Raw genomic sequence first — 25095 nt, 5'->3', positions numbered from 1 at the left:
CCTCATTGGTTCTTGCAGAAGCTCAAACGTGCTGCGTAACACGAGAATGAACCTCATTGGTTCTTGCAGAAGCTCAAACGTGCTGCGTAACACGAGAATGAACCTCATTGGTTCTTGCTGAAGCTCAAACGTGCTGCGTAACACGAGAATGAACCTCATTGGTTCTTGCTGAAGCTCAAACGTGCTGCGTAACACGAGAATGAACCTCATTGGTTCTTGAGGAAGCTCAAACGTGCTGCGTAACACAAGAATGAACCTCATTGGTTCTTTCTGAAGCTCAAACGTGCTGCGTAACAGAAGAATGAACCTCATTGGTTCTCGCACGTCAAGTGAGCATGCTTGAGCTTCTGTTTACCACAACTGATGTGTGAGATGATGAATGTTTATATGTAAATAAAAGACTAAATTAAATCTGTTCATCATATAAAGCGATCATGTCTCTTCAGAAAATTTGGACAAAACCGCTCAATTCATATGGATTAGTTTTACAATCTCTTTATGAACTTTTTGAGGCATCAAAGTGGTCGTTGTGTAGCTGTCAATGGAGGGACAGAAAGCTCTCAAGATTTCATCAAAAATATCTTCATTTGTTTTGCGAAGATGAACGAAAGTCTTACGGGTTTGGAACGACATGAGGGCGAGTAATTTATTCCACTGTTATTTGATCAGTCAGAAAGCCTTTGCTTTGCTCACAGAATAAAAAAAAAAGGTTTTTTTTTCAAAAAGGTCCATTTTCATTTTCACATTAATCTCTATGATTCACATGGGCAATCTAGATAAACCTTCACTAATGCTGGAGTATAAATGGATTTGAAATATCCTCAGTGATATTTGCCAAGGCATCATATTCTAACCTTTGGTCTCCCAGGCTCTCTGGAGTATGCGGTGAAAAGCTCTTTAAACACTTCCTTGTTCTTCGCCTGGATGGTCTCTTCCTTGTAAATGTGGTCAATCTGTGACTGCCGACAACCGAAAACCAAGATCATGGGACATGCCTTGATTCCTGGTGAATTGAAACATGCCAAAATTAAGTTAACTCAATGACAAATGGCAAAGTATATTAATCATACATAATTACATTAATTGCATGCAAATTATCAATGAATCCTAAAATAAATAAAATAAAATATATATATTCTTTTTTTAAATATTGATTATTTAAAATTATGCAAAAAAATTATATATACACAAAAAATAAAAAATAAAAATAAATAAATAAACCTTTTTATTTAAATTTTATTCTACTATTTTTTTTTTTTACAATTTATATCAAATTAACCAAACAATGCTAGGAAATTTAATTCTGAGTTTGTATTCAAGCAATTAAAACAAATTACAAAAATAAATAAATGTTCTAAAAAAAATTAGAACACCTATAAATGTTAAAATGTATTAAATGACAAATTAACAAATCATTCAAACAAAAGATGCTTTTCTTTATCAGATCTGTAAATTTAGAAGCACAATTTAGACTTTGAAACAATCAAAAGCCTACCCTTATTTTCAACATCATACAGTCTCTGCTGCCAGAAGCTTCTGAATGGAGCAATTCCAGTGCCTGGGCCAATCAGAATACATGGAACCTGGCTGTCTTTTGGCATACGGAACGTTGGAGCCCTGAAACACAAAATACATCCTTTGATTCCATCAAATCCACAAGAAAACTATACCCTCAGTGGACATATTTGAGAAGTGTATAAACGCTTTACCCTCTGACAAAGCACGGCACTGTATCATCTTCTTCCAAGCTGTTGAGCCAGGAGGAACACACTCCATGGTGTACGGGACCCTCTCCATCTATCCGGAATAAAACGCATAATCCTTTAACCTGACAGCCTCCGACACTGATCTAGCGCCTGGCAATTCAGGACTGCACAGGGCTGACATCACTTGCTTCAAATGGAGTGAAATTGCTATATTTTAACCGCCAATTACGCCATTACACACATAATTACATGTTTACAATGCATTAAAAATGTGGAAAAGAGATTAGATCACGGTTTCTCTTTTGCACATGTAAAAAAAAAAAGGCTTAACAGCAAATGAGCAGATCTAGAATTAATTTGATCTTTTAATTCTGATGTAGTCCCTATCTTTAAAATAAACCAGCAGTTATTAGATGAACAGTCTAATACCGCAGACAATCAGCCTGGTTTCTCTTCTGACATTACAGATTATTCACAATTCATTAGGCACTTCAGTCAAATTGCTAATTAAGTTCATAGTCTCTTATTAAGCACCCAATTATTCATACGATACCGCTGTTGGGGAAATGTGAGTTTTCAGGCCATATGTCATTGTAACTATTGAAAGTGAGAGGCTGTTTAGTGTGACACTCATAGTTTGAAATGAGTGACGAAGAAGCACTGGAAACGTTTAACACATCAGGTCCTGTTTACACACGCTTAGAACATCTGCTGTTAAAGTGATCAGCTGAGATACATTACTGTTGACACCTGGTACAAACATGCATCTCAAATGTGTTTCTGGTGACCTTTAGCTTTCATCAAAGAGAGGGTCTCTGAAAGACTGCGTGAATCACATATTACATCAGTGTATCTCTATGTATGGATATATAAAAAACACATTTTTTCAAATATATATACTGTTTATTATGCAATTTAATATGAGTTTGCTAATGCTTGCTGTGTTCAGATCAGCCAAGATAACAAAATTTGCAATCTCAAGATGAACTCAAACCAAAATATATGGATGGAATATATATGGAATTTGATGGAATATAATAAAATTAGACAAAAGCTAATGTAGAGTATATATACACTGTACAGCAACTATTGTTTTGTTTTTTTAAGTCATTTTTTTTAAGTCATTTTACATCTCACTCTAAAAAATATCCTGTTAAAAACGGATAAAAACTGCAACTGTGTTTAATCACCATAATAATACAGGTGGTAAAAACAGATTCATCAGATCAGATTCATAGAAAATGTGTATAAATGTTCACAGTGTCATGCAATCAAAGACAAAGACACCATCAGTCTACACTAAAATAATGCAATAAACATTAACTAAATAACAGCTGGTTGGTTGGTTGGTTAGTGCTTTAACACCATGCCAGCTTCCTTGGCTATCTTCATGGAGAGTAACAAGTTAAAAAAAAACTATAAAAGAACAATTTAAAAACTTACTGCATAAGGTTTTTAAAATTTGCTTTAGTTAATAAAAATTCAAAAATGGATTCAAAAATGTATTCTAAAGTTCTTGCAGAATAATATAATTTCTTGAGAGAAATTAAACCATAACAATTTAGTAAAATATGTTTAAGAGATACTGGACTCTGGCATGAGGAGGTTTTTTTTTTAACTGTAAATTGCTTGCAAAAACATACATTTAAAAGTTTATTTACAGTAAAATATTTAAATATATTTGATAAATAAAATATATTGCATTCAGTGCTAGAGAAATTTATGTTTAAAAATAATGCATTACAATATTGTGTTAATCCCTAAAAAAGTAACACATTACATTACTATTGTGTTACTTGTTCCTCACCTGGGATGGGCTGAGCTGCTTGTTTTTTTATATTAAAAAACATTATTGGCAAATGTAAAGTAGGGTGACCACCCGTCCCGCTTTGCATTGTACCGCACAGCATTTTCACCCCTTGTCCCGCATGTTGCATATTGAGAAAATGTCCCGCATTTTGGTTCCCAGTCTGTTGGTTTTTAATTATCATATTAAGAAAACGTGCATGCGTTCTTTTGCCTTTTTAAGAAAGCATTTTATTTATTATTTTTGTGGCTTAGTTTTTCACCTATATTTAACTGATTTAAATCGTATCCAATGTTTGAAAAGAAAGGAGTAAACACGGTCACTAGTAAATGGCTGTCAATCAAAATGTGGAGCGGTGATTCGTTCCATGTGTTCCCTGTCAGAAAACAAATGGATAATTCGGTAAATAATTTTTTTTATTAAACAAATTTGATCAACTTGTTGACTGTCTTGGTTGTTTTAATTGACGTCCTTTCTAAAAATATGAAAGTTTTTGGTTTAATATATTCTTAATATATAAGACTGTCAATGAACTAATTTCATGTTGTTTTATATTTTATTTGTTCATTATTTATTTTGTTGGATTTTAGTTGGACTTGAGCAGAACTGTTTCAAAAATAGTTATCTGCATGATGCCTGCTGCCTTTAGGCTCAGTGATGTTGAATTTAAATGACATGTAAAATAAAGACATGTTATGTTCCATTGTGATGTAATGGTGTTTTCTGGAAATGCAAATGTTTTTATTAAGTTAGATAGACATTATATAACAGTTTCAGGTTATGTTTTAGTGTTGGTAACATGTCCCACATTGTCTCACATAAACTTAGTAATCGTCCCACATTTGGTTAGTTTGATGGTGGTCACCCTAATGTAAAGGCCCTTTTACACTAAAAGTGAAATGAATAAGCTCAGGCTGAAGGAAATGCAAATTCACGCCTGAACAGTAGAGGGCGCAGCTCAAAACAAACCTTTCAGCAGTGCTGCCATTCTGGATTGCATAAGAATAGGATGCAGGAGAAGAAGAACAACACTCTTAATTTAGCAATAAAAAATTTGATGTTTATCCAAGTCAATTTTGCTTATCAGTCTGGTTGAATTGGATCATTGAATGTCAGCAACAAAGACAGGTTAATCAAGTGAGATTAAATGCATAAAGTATACGTTTCATTTAACATTTAATTATTGCAGGTTTGCGTAAAATTCTGAGTTTGCATTTCACTGTTTTATTCATTTGGAGAAATACTGAATCTGTTTTTGTGCCAGTGAGATATAAATGCCTGCTCACATTTTAGTCTAGAACTACAAAAACCATCATGTTCACACAGCGCACACAACGCCTCTGCACTTACTCCTGATTTCTCTCAACATGGGGACAGGAGAGGTGTAGGTCAATAAATGGGAAAACAAAGTAACTTGCATTATTTATTTGAAAATTAATAATGTGTTACTTTACTCGTTACTTGCAAAGGTAATCTGATCATGTAACTCCTGTTACTTGTAATGCATTACCCCCAACACTGATTGCATTACATATTTTCACCATTATGGCAAGGTAACTTACAGCTAACCAATTAACAGGTTTTTACTGTAGCATTTTTACTATTTTTTCCAAAAGCTTTTTTTTTTTTACAGTGCTGATATGAAGCTGCAGAAGTTTCCTGGTCTATGAAAAAGCTTTTTTTCCCATTTTTTGTTTACCTTTGGGCCGATAGGACACCACTGCCACAGTGAGGTGGATCTCTCCTGGATGGAGGTCTGGAGAGGAGCTGATGGAGTAGTACCGTGGCTGTAGGAGGGGTAGCTGGGTCAAGAGAAGGGTGGAGGGGATCTGGAGGGACGGGAACTCCTCCAACACCTCCACTATGGTGGGGTTATTGGACCACTTCCACTCCTCGTACTCCTGCAAACCCTGAGGAGACACCGAATGAAGCACATGACATCAGCATGATGTTCTCAGTAGCTCTGGATTGGCACATGAGCTCTGGATGAGTGGCAGTGAATGGCAAACGTTCAAAACATTCTGCAAGCCGTGAACTGACAGCAAGAAGCGAGTAAAAAAAAACTGTCAACGCTGTAATTTGCCTAAAAGTGTTAGTCATGTGAGTGTAAAACAGAGCCAGAAAGGGCTTTTTCAGATCTCTCTTTTTAAAGAGAGAGAGTTCTGACACAATGTATTCAACATTATATCACTCCTAATCTACAGTATGTGATATTTTGAACATAAATGATTAATTAATGTTCTTTTTTATACAATAAAAGTACTTTTTTTACTAGAGCTGTCAAGCTACAAAAAAAAGGGACCAAAAACTTAGTTCATACAAACTCTACCATTATTTCCTTATTGACTGGAGTAATGAGGCTGAAAAGCTTTGCCATCACATTAGTAAATTACATTTTAAAATATATTAAAATAGAAAAACAGTTAATTTAATTCCTTATAATATTTCACAATATTCCATATTTTTACTGTATTTTTGATCAAATAAAATGCAGCTTGGTGAGTATAAGAGACTTTCTCAAAAACATTCATAAATCTTACCGACCCCAAACCTTCGCTAGCGTATTCCAAATAAATGATTAAAATATACAGAAGTAAATTGTATGTTTATTTTAATCAAGCAGAGAGACACTGTGAGGAGTTGTCATCCTCATTGACGTGTCGTGAACCCTTTTGTCTTTCTCCTCTGGTTCACTCATCGGAACCAGAATGGATGACTCACTAACTAAGCAGCCATTTTTAGCAACATATCGAAAAATTGTTTCAGTGGGAAGCAATGAAAGAGAAATATTTCCTTGTTTTCGTGTTGGCGCTGAGAGGCATGTGTGAGAGAGCAAGGAAAAAAGGAAGTGGGGAGGAGGGGGTTGATTTTCAGAGGTAATAAGTTATCAAACTGAGAAAATTACTGCCGATTTGAGGCGGAAAAGGCAGGGACACATGTGGAGACGTGACGCCTTTTGTCTAATATGGAAAAGATGTATGAAAATGGGTTTTAGATCATTACTGAGCTTTAGTATTGATGCTGTCTTACATGATAGAGAAGCATGTGTGAAGGAATGCAGTGTTTTCTTACCTTGCTGAGCACCTCTAGTCTCTTTCTCTGTTTCTCATTAGTCACGAGAGGAGCAAACTGTTGCAATAGTTGAGGACTAGGAGGGGTGGTTATGTCCAGGAAGTATTTGAAAGCCTGATAGATGGTACAGGGTGGAATACGACTCTCATCCGTCCAGTTGCTTATCACACCTGCAGAAGATGAAGAGGTTCAGATTGGTTAAGAATGCAGATATTTATTTAATCCTGATTTAGGCAGTGGTTCAGTGGCAGTGGTTTAGACTAGCAGCAGATACTTCACACTGAGTACTGCAATACTTAAACGGATAGTTCACCCAAAAACTAATATTCTGTCATTATTTACCCATGCACTCTCATGTTGTTCCAAACCTGAATGACTGTCTCCATACAATAAAAATATGAAGGCAACATGCATTGATATCAAGCTCCAAAAATGACAAAAAAAGCGCAATAAAAGTATGATGTGTGCACTGTATTTGACTCATTTTAAAGGTTTGTGTGAGGAAAACACTACAATTTAAGTCTTTATTTGCTGAAAACCTTGCCGCCTTCTGTGGTCTCACTGACGACTAACTTAATGTGACATTCAGATATTCACAAATGCAAATTATTAAACTATTATATGCCTTCAAAGGGCTTTGAATATAGCGTACAGGTAATTTGGACTTCTTTCATGGTGCTTTTTTTAAATCATTTTTTGAGACCTAAAGCCTTTTCCATTTGTAAGAAAGAACGGCATATGGGGTTAGAAGGACATGTGGATGAGTAAATGATGACAGAGTTTTCATTTGTAAGTGAACTGTACCGTGATAATGTGCCCAACGCACCTGCTTTTGTTAAAATAACTCATTTGTGCACAATGCAGGCTTCAATGAGACCACATCTGTAATGGTTGTCAGATCAAGAAGAAAGAGTTACAGCAACCTCATATTCTCTCTGTAAAGGTCACTGGCCAGGTATCAGTCATCCTGACATATTTCTCAACAAGGAAGGGTGCGAAATCTCACTTGAGCTAACCCTTTTAAAAGACACTGATAATAAGGACCTATATGATAGGTCAGTACCACCAAAAACACATAGCATCTCTTTAACACCTTTAAAAAAGGGGCATCCTTTCATTTCCATGTTATTGTGCCTTAAGCATCCAGAGCGATTTTTCTTAAAAAACAAACAAAAAACATTTGCTCTGTTTATGCATATTACTGTACTTCAAAGCCCTATTAATAGGGACAGTATGAAGATGAAAAGCAAATACATGGGGCAACAAAAAATATATAAACATTGGCCAAGCCAAAAATGGCTAAACACTAAGCTTTTAATTGTCTTAACCACACATTATTAGTCAGGAAATTATCCAAATTTAAGCAAATGCATTACTTAAAAAGCCATTGACATCAAAGACAGAATTAAGTTTTTGGCGGAATATGGGAAGTTGTGTGTGGAGTGATGAATCACAATGAAACATGAGTTGCATAACTAAAGAGGAATGATCAAATGTTATTTTTCAATAAGTATTTTTCAATGTTCCTGAAAAACTGCAAAGACCACCAAGAAATGGCTTGAGAAAAAGTCCACCAGGCTCATGTTTTGGCTGGTCAGAGTCCAGATCTAAACCCTATACAGTGAATATTTGGTCTCACATTAAACTCATATGAACTGTCTGTGAGACATTTTTAACTACTCATAAAGCCATTAACATTGAGTGGAAAAACAGTGACACTTCTTCTTCTGTAAAAAGCTGTCTATAAATTGGGGAAGGCTATTCTGTGCTACAGTTAAAGTTACTTAATCTACAGTATTTGTGCAATTCCTGCCCAGTGATATTTGATTAAAATGGTTAAGATCATTTTTGGCTTGTCTAATTTTTTTTGGCCCAGGTGTGTAGTTTCAAAGCAAGACAACTGTAAAATAATCATATGTTTTCTCAAGCACAGAGACAAGATAAATAACCTTATGATGAGGAAAAACTTCAACAAAAGAGAACAAACAGAATGAAACGGCTCAAATGGGGAAATAGGACAGCGCCTCTAGCACAAGAGATGAAACCCTAATAGATATGTGATTGAAAGCACATCATTTGGCATCAAAAATGTTTTTGATTCAGTCAGATTTGCAACGGAATCAAAGAATAGCGTGCCAGCATCAAAATCTTTCCCTGTGGGTAAGTTAATCCCAAGATTGTCTATCTATTCTAAAGATCGCTGTCATAGATTATAATGAATACAAAGCAAATAAATCCTGCATTCATTCTTTAACATTATACGTAGGCTAGATATTAAGTTGTCATGTGGTATCTAAATTATGTTTTGCAATTGATTAATCATTTCAGACAACTGCGATTCAGTATGCAAATGTTACAGTGAGTGTTTACACGCACACTGCACTGATAACTACCAAGGATCAGCTTATTATAAAAACCTAACAATGCAAGAAAATTGCATTTACATGAAATGTATTGTTCAATTTATTAATCAAATAAGCCATCATAATGCCATCATTTTTAACTATTTAAAAAGATACATTGACAATGTGTAAAGTGTGCATGCATGTAAGATTAAGCATGAGCATTGTGAATGCAAATGTACTGTAAATGATGTCAGCGCATACATTTCGAGGAGTGAATTGTATAATTTATAAACCCTCAGAACATACTAAAGGATCTGTTTTAAGTATGGTCTCCTGATGGATATAAGTGTTATTGTAAGTGATATGATTGAAAGATAGCTCACTCTCCAGTAAATGTGACATGATCAGCACTATGGACCAGGTTACCCTGATCCTTGGCTCATCATGAACACTAGAACACACTATTCAGCAGACAATGGCATATTGAGAAAGCCTTTCCTCTGTGTTCAAAGGGGAAAATTTTTTGATTGGGGTGGCTGGCAGACTTATTTGGACTTATATGGTCATTTCAGATTATTTTTTTTAATGTAGATTCTGTCATTTTCCATTAGATACCAAAGCAGAAGTTTGAAAGACAAGTTATTTTGGAAAGTTAAAATGCTTTGAAGCTAGACTGTTATTCTAGAAATTTAATATGATTTTTTTTACATTTTGGTTTAGTGTCAGATATTTGCATGTTTTTATTATGACAAGAAAAAACATATTTGCATGTATTTCATAGTTACCCAATGCTGTGTTTCTTTCCTCTAAGAACTCCACTTTCACAATTTGATTGACAGGTGGTGCATCTTCCAGTTTTTCGATAAGAGTTGTAACTAGATCTTCGTTGTTTCCGGGGTAAACGCCTAAATGGTCACCAGGCAAGTATTTCAGGTTCTCGTGGTTGTTGGCATCAAGACGCACAAATATAGTCGATCGGCTGATAGACAGGAAGTGAGAAAACATTGTAATACGAAACAGTTGTAGTCATTATTTAAGAGATTATAAAAGATATATTCATACACAAAGCAATTCGTGAAGCTTTTGCAAGAATAGGCTGAAATGAAGTGAAATTGAAAAGCATTTTATCAGTATTTACAGTAACGTGATTAACAACTCAAGGCTTTCAAGGAAATGGAGGGAAATCTCAAGGCCTAGAAGGAAATGTGTTTTTTCTTATTGATTTTCTTAACTTTTTTAGGGTTTAATAAACAATTGCAACAATATAGCAATAGCATTTTATAATATTCTTTTGAAAAACTCAGTTTAAACCCTCAATCTAAACACACCAATCCTCAATAGATTTATATAACAGAAAAGAGCAAAAGCTTCTCAGAAAATGCTGATGGCAACAATTGCTGAGGAAGGATTGGCAACCAATTTTAAGGCAAAACTCAGTCAAGGGTAATGTGAAAGACTTTCATGACAATGTAATTCTGAGAAATTTAAAAAAAATGGACAGAATATTAGCAAAAACATACTTCGATCTGGCACTTTGTAGGTTCTGTCTCAGCAGAAATTTGGCCCCGTAAACTTTCTTCTTATGGATGCTGTAAAGCGCTGAGAGTGGATACAAAAACCAATCAACAGTTAAAAACTTGCTGCGTGAAATCAAGAATCAAAATCATTTAGCGGCCCAACAACTTGATTTGCTATAAAACTCATGATGGAGCCGAGCCGCCCATTTAAAGATCATTTAGAGGACTTTAGATGCAATAGGAAATCAGATGGAAGCCTTAAATGCATTGTTTACACTTTCAGCAATTGAATAAGGAAGTGTTTACAATCCTCTGGGTAATGCTAACACGGCGCTGAGATAATCCGTATCAAGCTAATGAGCCACTAAAATGGCAGTTCCTTCAAGAGTCAGTTGGCATGCGTCATAAATTTTGAGGCAAATAAAAAGAGCTTTGCCATTCACAGGGGAAGACTTTAAGTATCATTTAATTTGATAAAAGCTTATTGGCTTTCTGAAATGAGTCATCCCTTAATAAATGGAAGGTACCAGAGCAGCAACGTACCTTGCGTTAGTGTCGGTGCCTCCACCGTGTATGTCATCCGGAACTTGCTTTTCTTCCAGCTGCGATCGTTGCAATTCAATGAATCGTTCGCTTTCTCGATATTAACATCGTCGCCGACACAGAAAACGTCACATGCCGCCTGGGACAAAAAGGATTAAAAAGGATCAAAACTAATTCTTGGCAACTTTTTATGATGTATCATGAGCTAAACCATATGTACAAGTGCAGTGCAAGAAATATACACTGTAAATCTTTTTTTAGGCTTAAAAATGTCAAAATAATAATAATATAAAAAACAAAATCTAAAAATTAAATGGTTTTTATTTAACCCTGTAAAGCCTGACAAAAATAAGAAAAAAATAAGAAAAAATGGAAAAGGTCCATTTCAAGTTCTATAAAACAAAGTTTGCATGTGTGTTTTTTGTGGAGCGTCATATTTAATGCATAATTTTATTTATGGTTCATATAGTATGATATAGGAGAATATGGAGATCACTTTCAAGGGAAAAAACACCTCAATTTTATTCAGAAGCCCAAACCAAGCAAAAATATTCAATTTAGTACAGTTGTGGACTAACTAAAAGTTCATTCTAAAACTTAATATTCAACAATATTATTGATCTAAATGTACTAAAGCTGTTGTATGAACTGAGCTTTTATTTTTGCAGAACTGCTTAATAGATGAAAAGAACTAATAATTGATGATCTTTACAACAGAACTGAATCAACTTCAGCTGAACAACAGGCGAAATGCATAATTTTCCTGTTTATCACTGTAAAGTTGCTTTGAAACAATCTGTATTGTATAAAGCGCTATAGAAATGAAGGTGACTTGACTTGACTTTAAAAAGTATCTATCAATCAGAGGGCAGAAGGTATGCAAGTAAACAGGTTTTTAATAAAAGGTGATCATGTTAATCATTTAGAGGCCTTAGAAATGTGCGTATTAAATATGATACAGTAGCCTTTTTATATGGTTAAGTAAAAAATGTATATGACTGAATCAACCGGACAACTAAATAGACCTTTGAAAGAATAACTGGCCCCAACATTTTTGCCATTATTTACTTTTGTTACAAAAATGTATACTGAAAATTATTCTTTTATTTTTCTTCTTCAAATAAACAATCATTGATTGTTAAGCCCCAAAAAAGCCCCATAAAAGTAGTCTATACTACTTGTGCAGAATGTCATACATTTTGGGTTGTTCCTCACACAAAGCTGTTGTAAGTAATTATTTAACAACTGCAAATGTATCACATTCTTCAGTGTAGTTCATTTTTTTGTCAAAAGCAATGATAAACAAAAACAAACGATACATTTCAGGTGGTGACTGCAGCCCACAGTTGCTTAGGGCAATACCTTGAAGACCTTCTTGGCCCATGTTCTGAAGGATTCCTCTTGGCCGCAGAGTTCGTCTCCCTCTCCCATGCGCATAATTCTTTCCCCACCAAGCTCTTCGAACAGCGTGTCCACTGCGTGGGCAAACGCACAGAAGTGTGGGTATGCCCGAGAGCCAAGGCCAAACACAGAGAATCTGTATGGGAGAAACGGAGTGTTGAAAACACTTGAAGCACAAGAACACAAACAACAACAATAACACACACACACACACACACACACACACACACACACACACACACACAAAAAGATACGCCATATATACAAAACCAAGTGTATTATAAGAGTGGGATGGTTGTGGACATCAGGCCAAAGGCTGTGAGCTTTGATCCTGAAACTATGAAAATTCAAGGCTAGAGTGGATGTTATGTTACGCAAGCATGTGCACACACATGCAAAGACAAGTAAAAAGTGTGAAATTTCTTTTGATTGCTTTAGGATGGAATTTCTTTTCAAAACTAAATTTCTTTTATGCTTTTTGTATTTTAGTTTTGAAGAAACTGATGAATTTAAATTAAGTGACAGACACCAGAAGAAACGCACACACGTACATAATAGGACAATGTCACCACAAAGTTGGAGATATATATATATATAGGCAAAAAAATAAATAATAATAATTATATATATTAAAAAATATATGAAAACGATTTATTGTGTGTATATATATATATATATATATATATATTTATTTATTATATATGTGTGTATATATATTATAAAAAATTTTTTGGGGGGGGGATATATATGTTAGATATTATGCGTTAGATAAATATACCACAATGCAAAAAAATAAAAAATAAAATAAAATAAAATAATGTTTTGCATTAAAAAAAACAATGAAGTTTCTGAATTTTTGCTCTGCAATATTTTCCCTTAATAACGTAATAATTTGTGTAAATTATACATTTTTTTGAGTTATCAATGAAAGAATAAAAGTACAATAAAAATTCTCGTAATCAATAAATACTTAAATACAATTTAAAAATATAGAATTGTTTTTTACATTTCAGTAATGAGAATGTAATAATGTTTAATTGGGCTTTTCAATGCAAAAATATTTTTTTCATTGCATTGCATAATTCATCTAACATCCTAAAAAGCCTAAACAGATCTTAAAATATGTCAGTGCAATTGTTTTGTCTCAAGATGCAAAGCAGAAATGTTTTTTTTTTTTTAAGGCACATTTATAAAAGCTATAAGCATTTAAAGGTATAGTGGAGGATCTTTCCGAATTTTAGATAAGACCCGCCCTCTCCACTTTTTGAATAAGTTTGATTGATTCACCAGAATGATTGACAATTAGGAGGACCAATAGTATAGGTGATCCACCCGGAAGTAAAAAATCCTCCGTTATACCTTTAAGTAAATGTCGTAATTTAACTAAGGCCTAATCCTGGCTTAATCTAAGCCCTGTCTATGAAACCAGGCCTAAATGTTTTTCCAAAGTATACACATCAAATCTACACAAATTCACATACATACACATACAGGCACCACAGTACCTGACATTAGCAAGTGGTCCAGTGCTCTCAAAGTTGGCTTTGGTTTCAGGTTCGTCGCTTGAGGATTTGCGGGTATCAGAATATGAAGAAACGCTGTTAAAACGCACTTTGTACGTCCTGAGAGAGAGAGAGAGAGAGAGAGAGAGAGAGAGAGAGAGAGAGAGAGAGATTTCTTTGAGCATTTATGTGAATGGTTTGATTGTATAGAGAAGAAATGCATATAATGTGTAAATGTGTATGTCTGGTGCATATATGTTAGACTTTGTGTAGGTGTGTGAACTGAAACACTGAAAAAATATTAATTATGGGAAAGCAGATTGGTGGGAGGATGAGAAGAAAATCACTCGCTTGCGTCTCCACTCGCACACAAACACACACTCACTTTCTGTCCTCTACGCTGGTGGTGGGGTGTCTCATCTCCATCAGAGCCGCACCAAATTTCTGTAGCGCGGAAAAGGGGAGAAAGAGAAACAGGAGAGAAGTTACTGGCCCTTCCCACGCATGTTCACAATCACAAATTCAACCAGGACCTGCCAGCATACTACAGGTTCTCCATTGTACAGTGTATGTGTGAAGTCCTTTATCATCATGATGAGCACATTCTGTTGTGTTGTGAAGTGTTGACAATTTGATTGAAAGCAGAAGAAAATGATTGATGTGCTCAGTGAAACACTAGCGCATTAAAGCAAACTTGTGCTTTAATAACTCACCTCTCCATTTTCAGGAGGGTCTCCATTGCCGAACGTGCTTGTCACCACTAACACAAGAGTCTCGTGTTCCAAGTCGACTGTGTCATATTCATCCATGGACGTCACCTACAGGATCATATAATACCGCATTATACACATCACACAATGCTGCTATATGTACACTACCAGTCAAAAGTTTTGGATTTTTTATGTTTTTTTAAAGAAGTCTCTTCTGCTCACCAAGGCTGCATTTAATTGATTATAAATACAAAACACAGTATTATTGTTAAATATAATGACAATTTAAAATAACTGTTTTCTATTTTAATATCATTTCAAATGTAATTTATTCCTGTGATCAAAGCTGAATTTTCAGCATCATTACTCCAGTCTTCAGTGTCACATGATCCTTCAGAAATCAAATTTGCTGCTCAAAAAAAAAAATCATTATTAGTATCAATGCTGAATTATTTATTTTTTTAAATGCAGGATTCTCTGATGAATAGAAAGTTCAAAAGAACAGTATTTATTTGAAATCTAATCTTTTGTAACATTATAAACGTCTTTACTGTCACTTTTGATCAATTTAATTCATCCTTGATGAAGTATTGATTTATTTTTTTCCCACAAAAAAATAAAATAAAAATTCTTACTGACCCCAAACTTTTGAACGGTAGTGTTTAATGTTACAAAAGCTTTCTATTCATCAAAGAATCCTAAATAAAAATGTAAATAACTGTTTTCAACATTGATAATAATGAGAAATGTTTCTTGAGCAGCAAATCAGCATATTAGAATGATTTCTGAAGGATCATGTGACACTGAAGACTGGAGTAATGATGCTGAAAATTCAGCTTTGATCACAGGAATAAATTACACTTTACTATATATTCACATAGAAAATAGCAATGTTTTACATTGGAATAATATTTCACAATATTTTATTTTATTTTATTTTTTTATCAAATATATACAGCCTTGGTGAGCAGAAGAGACTTATTTTAAAAACATTACAAATCTTACCGATCCAAAACTTTTGACTGGTAATGTACATGATATCATGACCTCAGTAAACATCATCCATCTAAATAGTTGTATTAGTACTATTGTTGTGTTTTATGCTACTTTTCATTACAGACATAAGAGAGAGGAGAGAAGACATTACAGTAACACTTTACAAAGGTCACACTTTTGTATTTAACTGCATTATTTAACATGAGCTAACAATTAAAAAGTGCTACTGAAGTTATATTGGGGAGAGTCAGGGTTGTCAGCAATCATGTAATCTTGTTACTAGTACTGTTTGTGAGAACATGCATAATGCTTCCTCCACTAGACATGACCATTTTGATGTGATTGGTTTTTCTGTCTCATTTGTAAGCCAGGAGCAAAAGTTTGGCTATTAGATCAGCGTTCGGAGAGATTTTAGGCAAAGTTTTCGAGTGTGAAAAATCACACAATGTGCATCAAGAATGGGAGGCACGTTATCTCTTGATCCTGACGTACCGCCAAAAGGGGTGTAGCGGTAATGAACAGTTCGTACGGAGCCTAACGAGCAGCTAATGCGCCATGATACAATTAACAGAGTCGACGCATCAGTGCGTGTGGCAGGGCAAACGCCTTCAGGACATGCAGAAAGAGAGAGAAGCCGTACGTCTGCGTCATCTGCATGTAAATCACGTAATAACAAGCGCACATGAACAAGATTGATTATTCTGCTAGATTATAAAAATAACTTTGCATTTAAATGCTATCCCAAGGCTAAACACTTGGACTCAATACGCTTGTTTTAGATGTCACATAGCTTGGAGTGTAACGTGATCTTAACTTTACCTACAGATCAGTGCCTGGGTGCAATGATTCTTGACGTTTTATGGCACTGGAGCAAAAGAAATTGTGAGCAAAAGACATTTGCGTAAGCTCTCGCATAGCACGCTTTGGTGTGAAAATGGCTCTCTCACTCTGCAATCTGTAGCCTCGAATCAGAAGAGAGATTTTGGTTGTGAAACTAAGGGGATATGCAGATATATATGTCTTGTGTCAATATTCTTTGTCATTTTGTTTACATCAATGTTTACGTGCAAATCCACTGGAGGCATTGATCTTGGATGAGCCTCCTGGCTCCCTTTCATTGGAATAAACTCCCACTCCATATAAAACAGTCCCCTACACTACGCAGTTTTCGCTCCTCCCTTAAAACTCATCTTTTCACCCTAGGCCATCCTAGCCCCTAACTCCCGGTCAGGACTCTGCTTGCTTGCCCAACCCTGCCATAGCCTCTGTTCTCACTGTAGCACCTTCATACTTACTCACCCTTCCCCATTAAACGTACCTTCTTCCTTCAGCCTTTTCTTTTCAATGTACCGCTTAGTTTAAAAATTGTTCAGCGCCTTGGTTAAAGGTGAACTAAGTAACTTTTTTTACCTTAACTGAACAGCTTCGGAGTCATTGGAATGGTTATATTACTTATTTCGGGTTGAATGGTGGTCGTTTCGCACCCCCCTGGTGCCCGTGAGCGGAAAATACGCACTTGCAACTTTGAGCCGGCGGGCCGCCGGCCGCTGCGTCAGGAAGTCTCGCGTGATATCAGGTCTCGCGATGTAAACAATTGCTTTACGGCCAAAAGAAATCTGCTAAAATGCTGTCATTATTGCGCTCCCTCACGCTGTCCGAACCCGAATGAAGAAGACGTTTTAAAGAACGTCCCATCTGCTTTGATGTCGTTGATCTATAGCCTCTGGTGTCTGAGAATCCCCAACGAGTTTTTACAACAGTGTTGTCAAATATCTATTCCGAAGCTGTGGGGGGAGCTCTAGAGAGAAACCTGCGAGCAAAAAGCGAGAATACAGCGAAGAAGTCCCGAAGCTACTGAGTGCTGCTTTAAAGGCGCTATATAAATAAATAAATAAATAATAAAAAAATGAATGGGAAGGGTTTTAAGAATCACGCACAGACATCAATCTATTATGTGCGGTTCAATAAGCCCGTCATTCTTACCTTGGCATCAAACGCGTGCTTGAAAATCTCACAGAGCGTTTTTGCATAGTCCTGCGATTTCCCGGTTTCTGTGGCGAACAAGATGGTGGCTTTGACTCTCTTGGCCATGGCCTGCCCCATGAGCTTGGCGGAGAATTTCACAGCCCTGCAAGTCACACACAAACATGTCAGTCGCAGATATGTCAATACCAATATGTCATTGCTGTGTATAGCACTTTATGCAATATAGATTATTTCAAAGCAGCTTCACAGTAGTAAACAAGAAAATAACAGAATCAATGATGCAAACTTAATCAGATATGAGAAATTCAAATTCTGATGTAAACCAGTTCTAAAAAGACAATAGTGTCATTATTCAACTCAAAAAAGGGGTGATTCAATTCAGTTCAATAATTTTGTAAAGTTAATTAATTATGAAACAAGTTCATTTCAGCTGTAAGCAGCTCTACAGAAGACAATAGCGTCGTTATTCAGCTTGAGTAAGTTCAATGTTGCTTCAATTCAGTTGTAAACAGTGTCCGTTTTGCAAAATTCATCAATTATGAAAAATGATCAGCTCTACATAAGGCAATAGTGTCATCCTCAAGCTCAATTCAGTTAGGGTTAGAGTTAGTTTTGTTCTCATTCGATAGTGTCAGTGTAGTCAAATCGATAATATTCCTGAATATTCCGTGTCTTTTTCCTGGGTTATGGGTTATAATGTCAGCAAGGATGAATTGTGACAATGTGCACCGCAATTCCTGAATATTATCTCTTAGCGAGAGTTTAACACACTGACAGACCCTTTCCCCTCATTTCCGAGACCACACAATCACATAAACGTAGCTACTTATATCCTGCGGGCAATTACTGTAATAGCACAAGGCTGAACGTTAAAGAGACGCTGAAGGAAACCTGATTACACCTGAGGTTGATTCAGTGAGTTAAACTCACACAATTCTGAGCCATTCCAGCATTATTGTGAGGAAAATACACTGGAAAGCACTCTTAAAAAGCCATTAACACAAACACTTGCTGACGTTCACAAGCCATGGGTAAAACATACAACAAAAGGTTGGCAAAGGTTTGGAGAGCTGCAGATGGCCGACCTAGGAAGCATCATACGGGTTTAACTCAACATACACTTTGCGCTCAAGACAAAAACAAACTGTGCGTAGGTCTTGAGCTCTTCACCCACTCACTTGGCAAGTTTCTTGAATCCAATCGTTCTTTTCTTTGTGGGTGTTCCATTCACTCCTTTCCACACGTGAGTGTTCCATGGGTCAGACTGGACAGAGAGAGACAGAGACACAGAGAGAGAGAGAGAGAGAGAGAGAGAGAGAGAGAGACAGAGAGACAGAGAGAGAGAGAGAGATGGAGAGAGAGAGAGAGAGATGGAGAGATGGAGAGAGAGAGAGAGAGAGAGAGACAGACAGACAGAGAGAGAGAAGCAGAGCTCTTTTCAATTATGAGTACAACAGGCTAATTGTGACCAAGTGATTGCAATACAAGAAAAGAATCATAAAACCCGGAAACAAGTTCCTATTTTTCAATGTCTGGTTTCAATCATCAATGGGTTATTTTTAATGGGTTTTTGGTTAAATGGCTGAATAAGGTCTGTGGTTCACACAAACTCAAGATATTTTCACATCTATTCCACGACATAAAATACATCAGTAATACCCCACTCATGTTTTTTTTAAGCTTTCATGTATCTTGGAAACAAGTGGCTAAATGGGACAGAGGTTGGCGAGACATTAAACATCATCACGCCGAACAGGTAAACTCATCGACTCACTAGTCCACTATTACAGCCTTATTGTGTTTATACTCACAGTCTCGCAAACTATTCTAACTCAAACTTTCCAAGATGTCAATTTTAAACAAAGATTGAATGATCTGTCAGAAGGTTAGTGGTGGTGGCGTTGAAGTCATGTGACAGTAGTGTAGTTTCTTTATAGCATAAGATTAGCTTTTTACATCTGCCGATTGCATTTAGGCTTCAAAATTCATAAAAGTTGTTCATTTGTGAAGATTATCTTGATGAACAGAATGTGTAAGAATCATACACTTTTGATTTAAACGTCGGTTTTACCGTATCAATTCGAGCCCGAGTCAGCGTCTTCCTGACATGTCGACAACACAAAGCTAACTCTTCCAGGCCTCAGCTACAACTACAGTGTTTGAGGGTCAAAGTAGACGTTGTTCACAGGCAGCCAATGAAAACCATAGGCTGACATTACGCAAATATGTTACAAACCTATGCAGGTTCGAGCAAGAAGTAAGACTAGAATTACTGATGACTCGTATCAGAGAGTTCGGAATCGGTTCTTTCTTTTGCAGACATTTTACATTCACAAATATCTATCTTACTCACTACATGAAAGGTAATATCTGAAATAGGGGGCAATTTAATGCTTATGTTATGTATGATTTTACAAACAATCAATCAAAATATTGCTATGAATTCAACTTCAACTGGACAAAAGACTTACCTGGTACTCAAAGGAAGGCGTTAGGCGATAGTTGAGCATTTCCTGATGGAAAACAGGTGTAATGCTGCCTGACATGGGTGGCACTATCCAAACCCAGTCACCCGGGCAGCCTCCCCTCACTCTGTACTCATTCTCCATGTGCTTCATGAAGGACTCAGTGGCTGAGTGATGGTCTACTATGGTAACCTTTGACACCTATAAAAGGAAAAAAGTGAGGCTGCTTACATCCTGGCTGGGGGAAAAAAAACTGCTCTGAAAAGGCTAAAACTAAGATTGACTTCAGCTGAATAATGGCACTGTTGTCTTTTTAGAGCTGCTTTACAGCAGAATTGAACTCTTGTTCGTATTATTGATCATTACTTTCATGTCTATCAATGCAACGCTGCTTTGAAACAATCTGTATTGTATAAAGTGCTATGTAAATAAAGGTGACTTGGCTTGAATCAACCAGTATGATATTCTGTTTAAGCTGGTAATCTAATCTCATGCAAAAACACAACATAATGCTGACCAACAATGTAAAAACTGATTCTTAAATGAAAAATAAAAGAGGCACATGTTAGTTTTTGGGTTTACTTTGTATTCTAAAGTACCTGTTTTTAAAAGTATTTTGTCTTTTACTATAATATACAATTATCAGATGTTCAGTAATAGAATCATGAAGTAAAATGCAATAAATTGCCAATGCTTGACAAAGGAAATGTCTGTAATATCGCCCAATCCAAAAATGATGCAGTACGAACAGTAATAATGCCCATAATTTTGTGCATTCGTGGACATGGTTATTTTCAAATGCGTTTTAGATAGCTTGTAATGCTTAATGCAGCATGTTGACGCAAGTCAATACAACCTGCTATTAAATCCTCAGATTGGCTTGTACGGCAGCAATTCTAGTTTTCCAAGTAGATTTAATTGTTATCTGTCATTGTTTTGACTCCATCCGCAATTATGAAAGATAAGAAACCGAACACGGCTACTTACTAACGTCTAATTAGTTTATCAGTGTAGAAACCGTACAGTAAAAGCCTTTTTAGCAAGGAATAAGGACTTGTGGGTAAACAAACTGCAGGGGGGGTGTAATAAATACCAATAAACATGCTCCTTCAGTCACAGGAGCTTTCAGTTAAATGTCCAAGGTGCTTAACTCCAATAAATAGAACAGAAGGGATTCTGCCTTTTGATTTGTGAAAGCCGGTTAATGTTTTGTCTGCTCGCACAAGTCTCTATGAATGCTGTATAAATGCGAACGCAGGGATTTGCTTTTAGCCTCTTGGGGAAGCTGTGTAAAGAGATAGACTGAAAAAATGTGATACTGGCAAATATAAGTAAACGTGACTGAAAATAAGAATGAGTGTAAGATTATATGTGGGTGAACCTCACACAGCCTGTCAAAAACATGTCTGGGTTGGGTTTGACAACAAAATCAAAAGAAAAAAAAAAAATTAGAAATGATATTTTGTATAAAGACGATGAAGTCTATTTTTAGGGGCTTTTTTTAACGTTGTGACGTTTTATATAGATGACATGTTTTTACAAAGTAAAACATTTAAATTGCGGTAGTATTTCCTGCACTGCTTTTAAATCATACTGATTTTATTTATTTTTTAAACTATATACTGTAGATATATATGTATAGGTGTATATGTATGTGTGTGTGTGTGTTAATTTAGTATCATTGAAATATTGAGATACTAGTTATATTCATATTTTTTATTTTTCTATTTTAATTTTTCATAGTAATTTTGTTGTGTATTTTTGACCTTTTTTATTGTTTTTTTTTAAAAGGTGTCCATTTAATTTTTATTCATTTTTTATTTCAGTTTCAGATTTAGTTGTTTTAGTACATCAAGAAAGTCACATTGTCCAAACTCTAAATGATCCTAAAATAGGCTGTATTTTCTTTAGGATTTTAAATATGATTCTGACATGTTTTCATGAGATTCATCCATCCATGTGTGTTCATCCTACCTGGAAGCTATAAAGGACTGCGATGTTGATCTCCACCAGTGCCTGGTCCTTCCACAGGGATGAAGTCTTCCTCGTGTCCAGCCCCATCATTGTAGCTACTTCCTGAAATGGAGGGAATTAATCATACTGTACAGGGAGACTATTCATACTGTATTCTCTCTGGATCTGAACCGAGGTTAATAGAACTGCCACTCGTGATCTGCCTCTATAGATCTGGAAGATCTGGCACGACCAGCAAGACTTCCAGTCAAAACTTTGGACACACTTGTATTTCTCATGATCTTAAAAACCTTTTGATCTGAAGGCTGATTCTTAAATTTATTTTAATTAGTTTTGGAGACAAATATAAAATCATTGATTTTCAGGTGTGGAATAACATGAAATTGAGTGAATGATTAAAGATGTTCTTTTTTTTATATGATTAGAATTATATTTGAGTATTTATTTTTAGATGTGGTAAACAGCTGGTATGGTATTGGCTGGCTCATTGTCTTTTTAATGTCTCAATTTATTTCATAATACAAATGGAAATGTGGAGGAGAGATTGTAAAACTGAATGAGTATAAAAACTTGATGAATGAATGAAAGCAGCATGTTTGTTAATTAAAATATGCTTAGATTACAGAGAGCAATTCAAAAAAGGATAAACAATGTGTAATATACCATATAATTAAATTAATCCATTATAATGAATGATAAAACACAAACATGTCTTTCCTAATTTCCTGCTGGGGTACAATATCTAATTCATATGCATGTTAATGAACAAATGTAATGCAGTTTGGGTTCGAAAGTGTGATTTTTTGAGACATTCTCAGTGGCGCAGAGGTGCTTTATGGCTGTCTGGTTAGGGTACCTCAAGTATGTTGTATCGAGAGCTGTCGCAGAAGTCTCTGACACCGATCTCGGTCCCCATGTACCAGCCGCTGAAGGGGCAGGCGGTGAACTCCAGTCCTCCGACCTCTAACAGCATGCTTGACACGGCAGGAAGGCCGTACCACTTTAGATTCAGCTCCTTAAACCATTCAAACCTAGACAGACACAGAAAGGAGGGTGGACAATATTAAACCCAGCACAGAGAGAAAAGTTACATGCAACGAAAGGTTCTTTGGGTTTATTTGCATAAGATTATGCAGTCAGCAGAATATCTTGGCATATGCAGATGTACACCATTAAGCTTGGAGAGTATACCACTTAGAGTTTATCATAATTTCTCTGTAAGCAAATGCAAAAACATAGTAAGCACCGCCAAAACTGTCATTATCTCTAAACCAGCACCTGCAGGTGTCTCAGGTGTTGTGCTAAAAGGCAAATTTCACCTGTCTGTTATAAAAGCAGAATGGCTGATCTACCCAGAAGTATTCACACAATTATTGCGTTAAATATTACCGTGATCGAGTCCATTATTGTCACAGCATAATACCAGCAATGTTCCCGCAAACTAAACCATATGCAAATGCATCTCCTCCATTTAGATATGTTTGTTTGGCTGGTCAATTCCTTTGAGCGTTTTGGGGAAAACTGTCAACAATGGGCATTGTATCAATGCGAACGTTGAGTGCTGAAAAGTTCTAACTGTCTCGTAATGGTAGTATTTCTACCAGTGCTTCAGATTTCCTCAGAAGGTTTGATTTGTGTGCATTTGACTTTATAATGTCAAAATTGCTCGCATATAAAAACCTCCCACACATTTTAAATCACAGGAACATTGCGGGTATAAAACAAGCATATTTTAACCGAACTTCAACACATAATTCAAGGTTTACTCCTAAAGAATGGCCTAATCACAATATGTGTTGCTGACATGGTCATTTTAATTTGCGCTAGAAAAGTCTAGTGGTTTATTTCACATTCGCAAGTGGCCAGAAGAGAATGTTTTGTTTTACTTAGTCACTAGAACATGTAGCTGACTTGTAATTACTTATTTTATTGATATTGTTCATAATTTGCATTCAATTTAATTGCATTTATCCACTTTTTTTTGCAGCAATGCCTTAAAACCATTTTTTGATTCCCTGAAGAACCTTTCAGTGATCAGTTCTTAAAAGAACCATCTTTCTCTTAGTGTGAAGAAAATTCTATTAAGAACCTTTTTTCCACAATGAAAAGGTTCCATGGATGTTAAATGTTCTTCATTGAACCATAAATGCTAATAAATAACTTTTATTTTTAAGTGTTTGATGACAAGTTTAACTTCATCTGCATGACTTATGAGATCTAGACCTATGTCATACAAAGTATCTCAGGACCCAAGTATCTGACCATCTCTGACCCACATCAGTGTCAAACTGACAGCATTAAACGATCAAACTGAGGCAGGATCTGGAAAAAGGGCAAGTTTTATGCCAAATTAGCCCACGTTCCTGAATGTACGTGCATAAGAGGCACTCTCCCAGCTTGAGGTCTCTGTTGCTATGCATCCTGAAGCTCTGCACATTACAGCCTCTCTGATTTGTGATTTCCCTTTGGTATGTACTATATGACGCATTATCATATTTTGGGTACATGGAAATTCTAGGTGCAAAGCATTTTAAGCACTGAAGTGATTCAACAATGTTCCTACACGACCCCCCCCCCAAAAAACACTACAATATGATTGGTTCTTCTTACTTTGGATGTAAGATGGGAACCTCAAGTACAAGATCATCAGGAATCTCAAAAAGCTCAGGATCATTCCCATTGGCTTGGAGAAGAAGGGGCAAAACATCAAACCGGCTTTTTGGAGCTTTCCATCCTTGCTGTATACAGATCTGCAAGTCAAAAACAAATAAGAATAGAACTTCTATAGGACCATCTAACAGAGTCCAAATTTTTGACAAATCCAAGTTTAAAACTGTTAACTGTGGTCTTTGGTGGGTAGACCATATTGCACCAGCTGATAATTTATTTAGCTCAGCTAGAAAACAGCTATGTTCCAAAATACATATGGCACTGCCCTAAAACAACTCAAACACAATTAATAATAAATAATAAATAAATCCCAATAATGATAAGAAATACCCATGATGCCACAAAAAAAGTCTTGTATGAATCAGTTTGACTCTTTATTCTTGTTTGTACTGGTAACATGC

General features: G+C 35.8%; 1 protein-coding gene across 4 annotated transcripts in view; it reads right to left on the bottom strand.

Annotated features, from left to right (window-relative positions):
• The window catches only part of nos1 (nitric oxide synthase 1 (neuronal)), a gene marked incomplete at its 3' end in the record, with an annotated part of 59893 nt that overhangs the window by 5371 nt on the left and 29427 nt on the right, over window positions 1–25095 (bottom strand). For all 4 annotated transcript variants that reach the window (XM_082170802.1, XM_082170803.1, XM_082170804.1 and 1 more), the window contains exons 9-26: window positions 24635–24774; window positions 22881–23055; window positions 22025–22126; window positions 20057–20251; window positions 18764–18849; window positions 17583–17727; window positions 14607–14711; window positions 14279–14337; window positions 13897–14013; window positions 12353–12527; window positions 10991–11129; window positions 10451–10529; window positions 9716–9909; window positions 6586–6755; window positions 5213–5423; window positions 1710–1797; window positions 1496–1617; window positions 855–1003 (exon numbers count right to left, since the gene is read on the bottom strand). In XM_082170802.1, the coding sequence (XP_082026928.1) occupies window positions 855–1003; window positions 1496–1617; window positions 1710–1797; window positions 5213–5423; window positions 6586–6755; window positions 9716–9909; window positions 10451–10529; window positions 10991–11129; window positions 12353–12527; window positions 13897–14013; window positions 14279–14337; window positions 14607–14711; window positions 17583–17727; window positions 18764–18849; window positions 20057–20251; window positions 22025–22126; window positions 22881–23055; window positions 24635–24774 (2451 nt within the window). The remainder of the gene's footprint in view (window positions 1–854; window positions 1004–1495; window positions 1618–1709; window positions 1798–5212; window positions 5424–6585; window positions 6756–9715; window positions 9910–10450; window positions 10530–10990; window positions 11130–12352; window positions 12528–13896; window positions 14014–14278; window positions 14338–14606; window positions 14712–17582; window positions 17728–18763; window positions 18850–20056; window positions 20252–22024; window positions 22127–22880; window positions 23056–24634; window positions 24775–25095) is intronic.

The sequence above is a fragment of the Leuciscus leuciscus genome (genome assembly GCF_965113295.1).
Source record: "Leuciscus leuciscus genome assembly, chromosome: 5".
Classification (NCBI taxonomy): domain Eukaryota; kingdom Metazoa; phylum Chordata; class Actinopteri; order Cypriniformes; family Leuciscidae; genus Leuciscus; species Leuciscus leuciscus.
Note: the sequence above shows the minus strand (reverse complement) of the source record. Positions and strands in the feature narration are given on the sequence as shown.